Source organism: Oncorhynchus tshawytscha, unplaced genomic scaffold (assembly GCF_018296145.1).
Source record: "Oncorhynchus tshawytscha isolate Ot180627B unplaced genomic scaffold, Otsh_v2.0 Un_contig_8522_pilon_pilon, whole genome shotgun sequence".
Taxonomy (NCBI): Eukaryota; Metazoa; Chordata; class Actinopteri; order Salmoniformes; family Salmonidae; genus Oncorhynchus; species Oncorhynchus tshawytscha.
Window position 1 is genome coordinate 14,828 of NW_024607461.1, and position 8,373 is coordinate 23,200.

The 8,373-nt window shown below is 45.1% G+C and overlaps 1 protein-coding gene and 1 long non-coding RNA gene across 2 annotated transcripts; both read left to right on the top strand.

The window, feature by feature from the left end:
• Positions 1-558: 558 nt before the first annotated feature.
• LOC121842578 lies at positions 559-3,090 on the top strand. Its single transcript, XR_006081165.1, has 3 exons — positions 559-1,794; positions 1,961-2,054; positions 2,943-3,090. It is a non-coding gene; the product is annotated as an uncharacterized LOC121842578 (long non-coding RNA).
• Positions 3,091-5,589: 2,499 nt separating this feature from the next.
• LOC121842577 (cysteine-rich, acidic integral membrane protein-like) lies at positions 5,590-8,043 on the top strand. Its single transcript, XM_042312455.1, has 2 exons — positions 5,590-5,595; positions 5,872-8,043. The coding sequence occupies exons 1-2, from the start codon at positions 5,590-5,592 to the stop codon at positions 8,041-8,043; spliced, it is 2,178 nt and encodes a 725-aa protein (XP_042168389.1).
• The last annotated feature ends 330 nt before the right edge of the window (positions 8,044-8,373 follow it).

Below are 8,373 nucleotides of genomic sequence, written 5' to 3' on the forward strand. Positions count from 1 at the left end.
ACAGTTCAGGGGGCTATTGAAAATCGGCAAAAGTCAAATTCCCTCAGTTCAAGAAGACGACTCGTACCTGGGAATGGCTCTGGACTAATTACAAAACAACTGTTTAAAATCACTGCAGAAAGCAGAGACAACAAGAGTTTTGCCAAAAGGAAGAAGGGCTGTTGATCACTTGTGTGGTAGAGAGAAACACCCAGAATCAGTCTGGACAGGATGGAGCTTCAGTCTGGACAGGATGGAGCTTCAGTCTGGACAGGATGGAGCTTCAGTCTGGACAGGATGTAGTTTTAGTCTGGACAGGATGGAGCTTCAGTCTGGACAGGATGGAGCTTCAGTCTGGACAGGATGGAGCTTCAGTCTGGACAGGATGGAGCTTCAGTCTGGACAGGATGGAGCTTCAGTCTGGACAGGATGGAGCTTCAGTCTGGACAGGATGTAGCCTAACCAAATCAATGACCAGATTGGCAACCAGCTCCAGCTACTCAGCATCACTGTGACTATTTGTGCTGGTTGGCTTCTGTCTCAGCTGTAGGGAGGACATTGTGTTTTAAAGTCTTCTTTCTGTCCTGAAGTAGGTCTACCTGCTTAATACACACAGACCTTCATATAGGTAAAGCAAAGGCTATGACTTAACTCTACCTTCATATATTGGGCTGCCTTTATCACAATAGTTTCACAGTTTTAAAAACGTGTGTTTTCAAATGACTGTATGCTACATTGATCTTTGGATCACACTTGGAATGTGAAAGGTTTCCTAGTGTTAGTTTTAGGTCTCCCTGAAGTCCGTAGACTTCCACTCTATTAGTCACCCTAGAACACAGTCAACGAGCCTAACGGAGATGTGTATTCATTAGGGATATACTGTAGCTAAATGTTTAATGGAGGGCTACGCCAGCGTTTCTTGGACCAATTCAGAAATTGGTACACAAGGAGGAGTAGCACTAGTATTTTTAGGATTAAGTGAAAATAGGGAGACAATGTATTTGTATTAAGGGTTTAGTCTTTCAATCGTGGATTTGTGCAGATTCCCTTGGCCTTCCTTCCTGTTTAACTGTTGATGTCTGGTCTTGCTGTAGAGACTGAATACAGCAGGATTATTGCTGGACTTTTTTTGTTTTCTTAACTATTTTACAACGTATTCATTGACGAAACGAACTCCACTACAAATACAAGCCTCTACAGAAGAACCTCTGGTCCTTTTTTTGTTAGAAATAAAAAGACAAAGATGTTTTATTTTCTAAGAGTATGTAGTAGTAGCATTAGTGAAATAACCTACTATGATGGATCATATTTTTTATTTTTTTATCAGTGGGCTATTTTGTTTTTTTTTGTTCCTTTTTTTTTGTGGAAAGATTCAGAGACTGTATCCAGACCTGCCTTACTGTTACAATATATTCCTTTTTTGTGGAAAGATTCAGAGACTGTATCCAGACCTGCCTTACTGTTACCAATATATTCCTTTTTTTGTGGAAAGATTCAGAGACTGTATCCAGACCTGCCTTACTGTTACCAATATGTTCCTTTTTTGAACAGGGAGTTATTCTACCGTAAACTAAGATTATTTTTACGTATTTTTAATTTTTTTTAAGATACTTCCACTGACATTCTTAGAGCTGTCATTTTATTGCGAGGAACTGCAGTTCGATCGGAATAGTTTTTCTGTTTTTGTCCTCTGTTTTGTATTTGACCCTCTCCCTCAGTCAACTCGTCTCAGTGCACAAGTCTCCCCTTCTCCAGACACCGCGTATGAATCAGAATCCGTAGCTAGTTGTGACACGTGAGCCTCTGGATGAAAAGGTATGCAAGTCATTTGTTTTTTATGAGGGGGGTTAAATTATGTTAACATTTTAAGAAATCATAGAATCTGACTGGTGCCAATAGCATTCAGGTCAACACTTAAAGGAATGTGAATTAGCTGTAATTGCTTGGTCTGATATCTTCATACACGTGTTTGTGTTTCCAGCAGAGTATCCCTAAAGCAGCGTGGTCGTATCAGCCCCCCATGTCGGACTAAACACTTTCAACTCTACACAAGTGAAAACCCCAAATGCCTAAAGGTGTGTTAAATCCCTAAATATTATTTTTAAGAATCAGAATTTTTTTGTACAATTTTGCTGACAGGCAGCCCAATTCTGAATTTGTTTTCTTCAGTAATTGGTCTTTTGACCAATCAGATCAGCTTTGAAAAAGATCTGATGTGATTGGTCAAAATGTAAATTAATGGAACATTTATCAGAATTGGGCTGCCTGCCTCAACGCAAACATTGTGGCTTAGAAGAATAGCTTATTGGGGATGTCAACGTTGTCCAATTATTATACTGTATGTGGAGTGGACATCACTGTGATTAACACTGGCACTAAACACTGTGATTAACACTGGCACTAAACACTATGATTAACACTGGCACTAATCACTGTGATTAACACTGGCACTAAACACTATGATTAACACTGGAACTAAACAATATGATTAACACTGGAACTAAACACTGTGATTAACACTGGCACTAAACACTATGATTAACACTGGCACTAATCACTGTGATTAACACTGGCACTAAAATCACTGTGATTAACACTGGAACTAAACACTGTGATTAACACTGGCACTAAACACTGTGATTAACACTGGCACTAAACACTGTGATTCTAAACACTGTGATTAACACTGGCACTAATCACGCAGTGTAGCCTAGTGGTTAGAGTGTTGGACTAGTAACCGAAAGGTTGCAAGTTCAAATCCCAGAGCTGACAAGGTACAAAATCTGTCGTTCTGCCCCCTGAACAGGCAGTTAACCCATTGTTCCCCGGTAGGCCGTCATTGAAAATAAGAATTTGTTCTTAACTGACTTGCCTAGTTAAATAAAGGTACAAATAAATATATATATAATATTTAACCACCTACGGAAAGTTGATTGCATCATTTCTCTCCATTTTATTCACAGATCCTCTATTTGCCATACTAGAGGGACATGAAGTCTGACTCCTTCCTCAACATGTGGACCTGCCCTGAGGATGTTGGACATCACTGTTACACCTTCAGCCTTGTTGATTTCCTGTCAGACTGGTTGTTTTTTAACTCCATTACACGGACGGACACCTGAAGACCAGAACTGAACACAATGTTCAACAGACTCTCCTCGCCAGTGGACTGACTACTGAGAGAACTCAGGAACACAATGTTCAACAGACTCTCCTCACCAGTGGACTGACTACTGAGACTGGTCGTCTTTGAACTCAAGAGGAACACAATGTTCAACAGACTCACCAGTGGACTGACCTGAGACTGGTTGTCTTTGAACTCAAGAGGAACACAATGTTCAACAGACTCTCCTCACCAGTGGACTGACTACTGAGACTGGTTGTCTTTGAACTCAAGAGGAACACAATGTTCAACAGACTCTCCTCACCGGTGGACTGACTACTGAGACTGGTCGTCTTTGACCTCAAGAGGAACACAATGTTCAACAGACTCTCCTCACCAGTTGACTGACTACTCAGACTGGTTGTGAGGTCACAGGAAATAGAGTGATCTGTTAGGAGGGATGCAGGTTTGTAATCCTGATTTAGTTGATGGTTATAAGGAGAGTTCAGGTCGTAACCAGTCCACTGAGATGAATGTAGATGTCTACAACCCTGGCCAATATAAAAGGCTTTGGAGAGGTAATGTAAAGTGTCCAAGGCGGTAAAATAATCCCTGATTGTATTAAATAATGTATTACATTCCCTTCATTACATTTCCTACATCACGTTTTGGAAATACAATGGTCATTAAAAAATAAAATTAAAAAATCTGCATTTACACTGTTTGGCATTTTTGTGGTGGAGGGTTTTTTTGTGCATCTTAAGAGTGGAAACCCTACGTGATTGGCTCTTTCAACATTTCATCTAGCCTATCAGTGGATATGTTTTGTCACTTTGCTTTGTTACACCACGATCGTTTGAGTTTTATGTTAATTCTAGTCTGGCAACAGGTTCTCCGGCTGAAATCAAATGAGATCTCCTTGTGCCAGTTTCTCAGACGTAGATAAATCTTAAATAATGATGTTCAATGGAGATTCCCCATTGTGAAGTGTGTTTTATAGGCCTGCTACACTGGACACTCATTGGTGCAGGGCATTAGAGGCTCTTGTTTATGATCAATGAAACCCAGCCATGGTGTGTGTAGGTCCCTCAGGGTTGGGCTGAATTTGAATTGAACCCAGCCATGGTGTGTGTAGGTCCTCCAGGGTTGGGCTGAATTTGAATTGAACCCAGCCATGGTGTGTGTAGGTCCCTCAGGGTTGGGCTGAATTTGAATTGAACCCAGCCATGGTGTGTGTAGGTCCCTCAGGGTTGGGCTGAATTTGAATTGAACCCAGCCATGGTGTGTGTAGGTCCCTCAGGGTTGGGCTGAATTTGAATTGAACCCAGCCATGGTGTGTGTAGGTCCCTCAGGGTTGGGCTGAATTTGAATTGAACCCAGCCATGGTGTGTGTAGGTCCCTCAGGGTTGGGCTGAATTTGAATTGAAGGCAGTCAATTCAGGAAGTTATCACAAATTGCTATATTAATTGGAGAGGAAAAAATGCATTTTCAATTCTTAATAAACTGAAAAGTAGAAGCCTATTTATTTAAAAGGGTTTTCAATTTAAGACTTGTTTTATTCAAATAATTTCCTGAATTGACTGCTTTTAATTTGAATTGAGGCCAAACCTGGTGACCAGCATGACATAACTGGTTCTATAGGATTCGTTGCGCAGCTCAGACCCAGGAACACTTGGCAGTGTGTTTTCTGCTGATGCCAACAAAAAAACGTTAAACTATATTTACATGACTCCTGCAGGAACATCTTTGCGGTTAACGAGCGCAAACCCAGTAATAACGTCGTTCAGCAGTAACTTCAAAACACCGCTATCACTCGATCCTTGTTGGAAATGTTTTGAGGTGGGCCACCAGAGTGCCTGCGCCAGTTGAACGGTGTTTCCTCCGACTGTTAAGGAGAGCGGTTAGATGGATCATGTTTCGGAGGACGCATGACTTCGCCTCTCCCGAGCCCGTTTGGAAGTTGCAGTGATGTGACAGAATCGAAAAAGGGGGTAAAATACAACAACAAAAATGATTTGAGGTGTAGGTTTTTCCGTCTAAGTGACTAGTGTAAGTGACTAGCCTAAGTGACTAGTCCAACAAATTGCTGCAATGGAACAATTCACACTCCAATGTACGACTTTAACATATCGTCTGTCCAGAAGACGGCAGCAGAGATCACTATTATATAAAGAAAAATAACCAACTGTCACCACCAGGTGGTGACACAACCATTATCTAATTCACTTATGCAACCCTCAGTTCAGACAAAATAAATTGGTCCAGACGTTGCTGGAATAATCATTGACTGTCTTGTACCAACATCATTTGCCCAAAAGATATCAATACATTCACGTGGGAGTTGGTCAATTAAATATATCTCAAATGTACATGAGAAATTCAGAGTTTCCGCACTTCTGATCTCCTCCAATGGGTTTTGAGAAGGACGCGAGAAGTCAATGAATGCAATTGAGATTCTCCCACTGACCCACACCCAAGCTAATTCATACTATCTTTTGGCCACACGATGGTGGTATAAGATTGTCAATGGTTTTCTCCAGCAACGTCTGAGCCATTTTATGTTGTCTGAACTGAGGGTTGCAAAATTCCCGCTAACTTTCCCAAAATTCCCAGAACTCCTGATTGGAAGATTTCCTTCTTACTCCCGATTTCAAATATACTTATGTAAATGTGATATTGCAAAGATTTCTAAAAATGTGTTTTTGCTCTGTCATTATGGGGTATTTTGTTTAGATTGATGATGGAAAAATACTATTGAATCCATTTTAGAATGAACTAATTTGACCAGGTGAGCAACAACAAAGATGAAGGGGATTGTGTGTTCTTCAACTGTGATGCAGTGGGCCCCATCAGTGTGGTCTTCAACTGTGATGCAGTGGGCCCCGTCAGTGTGTTCTTCAACTGTGATGCAGTGGGCCCCGTCAGTGTGTTCTTCAACTGTGATGCAGTGGGCCCCGTCAGTGTGGTCTTCAACTGTGAGGCAGTGGGCCCCGTCAGTGTGTTCTTCAACTGTGATGCAGTGGGCCCCGTCAGTGTGGTCTTCAACTGTGACGCAGTGGGCCCCGTCAGTGTGTTCTTCAACTGTGAGGCAGTGGGCCCCGTCAGTGTGGTCTTCAACTGTGACGCAGTGGGCCCCGTCAGTGTGTTCTTCAACTGTGACGCAGTGGGCCCCATAAGTGTGGTCTTCAACTGTGAGGCAGTGGGCCCCGTCAGTGTGTTCTTCAACTGTGAGGCAGTGGGCCCCGTCAGTGTGGTCTTCAACTGTGAGGCAGTGGGCCCCGTCAGTGTGTTCTTCAACTGTGACGCAGTGGGCCCCGTCAGTGTGGTCTTCAACTGTGACGCAGTGGGCCCCGTCAGTGTGGTCTTCAACTGTGACGCAGTGGGCCCCGTCAGTGTGGTCTTCAACTGTGACGCAGTGGGCCCCGTCAGTGTGGTCTTCAACTGTGAGGCAGTGGGCCCCGTCAGTGTGTTCTTCAACTGTGACGCAGTGGGCCCCGTCAGTGTGTTCTTCAACTGTGATGCAGTGGGCCCCGTCAGTGTGGTCTTCAACTGTGATGCAGTGGGCCCCGTCAGTGTGGTCTTCAACTGTGAGGCAGTGGGCCCCGTCAGTGTGTTCTTCAACTGTGAGGCAGTGGGCCCCGTCAGTGTGTTCTTCAACTGTGAGGCAGTGGGCCCCGTCAGTGTGTTCTTCAACTGTGAGGCAGTGGGCCCCATCAGTGTGTTCTTCAACTGTGAGGCAGTGGGCCCCGTCAGTGTGGTCTTCAACTGTGAGGCAGTGGGCCCCGTCAGTGTGTTCTTCAACTGTGAGGCAGTGGGCCCCGTCAGTGTGTTCTTCAACTGTGAGGCAGTGGGCCCCGTCAGTGTGGTCTTCAACTGTGAGGCAGTGGGCCCCGTCAGTGTGGTCTTCAACTGTGAGGCAGTGGGCCCCGTCAGTGTGTTCTTCAACTGTGAGGCAGTGGGCCCCGTCAGTGTGTTCTTCAACTGTGAGGCAGTGGGCCCCATCAGTGTGTTCTTCAACTGTGAGGCAGTGGGCCCCGTCAGTGTGGTCTTCAACTGTGAGGCAGTGGGCCCCGTCAGTGTGTTCTTCAACTGTGACGCAGTGGGCCCCGTCAGTGTGGTCTTCAACTGTGATGCAGTGGGCCCCATCAGTGTGGTCTTCAACTGTGATGCAGTGGGCCCCGTCAGTGTGGTCTTCAACTGTGAGGCAGTGGGCCCCGTCAGTGTGTTCTTCAACTGTGATGCAGTGGGCCCCGTCAGTGTGTTCTTCAACTGTGATGCAGTGGGCCCCGTCAGTGTGGTCTTCAACTGTGAGGCAGTGGGCCCCGTCAGTGTGTTCTTCAACTGTGAGGCAGTGGGCCCCGTCAGTGTGGTCTTCAACTGTGATGCAGTGGGCCCCGTCAGTGTGTTCTTCAACTGTGAGGCAGTGGGCCCCGTCAGTGTGTTCTTCAACTGTGATGCAGTGGGCCCCGACAGTGTGTTCTTCAACTGTGATGCAGTGGGCCCCGTCAGTGTGTTCTTCAACTGTGATGCAGTGGGCCCCGTCAGTGTGGTCTTCAACTGTGATGCAGTGGGCCCCGTCAGTGTGTTCTTCAACTGTGATGCAGTGGGCCCCGTCAGTGTGGTCTTCAACTGTGATGCAGTGGGCCCCGTCAGTGTGGTCTTCAACTGTGATGCAGTGGGCCCCGTCAGTGTGGTCTTCAACTGTGATGCAGTGGGCCCCGTCAGTGTGGTCTTCAACTGTGATGCAGTGGGCCCCGTCAGTGTGGTCTTCAACTGTGATGCAGTGGGCCCCGTCAGTGTGGTCTTCAACTGTGAGGCAGTGGGCCCCGTCAGTGTGGTCTTCAACTGTGATGCAGTGGGCCCCGTCAGTGTGGTCTTCAACTGTGAGGCAGTGGGCCCCATCAGTGTGGTCTTCAACTGTGAGGCAGTGGGCCCCGTCAGTGTGGTCCTTGGCATTTAGACTTGTTCCAAGGAATTTCATGGACTTCGTATTACAGGGGGCCTGGTCACACACACACAACATTGATGACCTGTTGCATTTAAAGTAATTACTGTAAATTCCCCCAAAATATAGTAGTGATGAAACTGGATTATTGTATATAGACATTATTATTTACATTCAATCTTATACCTTTTAGTCTCTTTATTGCCTCAGCCAAAATATCAGTAGTCTCTTGGGCTGGTGTTTGCCGATTTAGCCAGGAAATATGCCATATGCCTGCGTGGGAGATGTAAACAAGCCAGGGGTAAGTCAATCAAGTGTCTTATTAGTGAGTAAAATTCTAGGAAA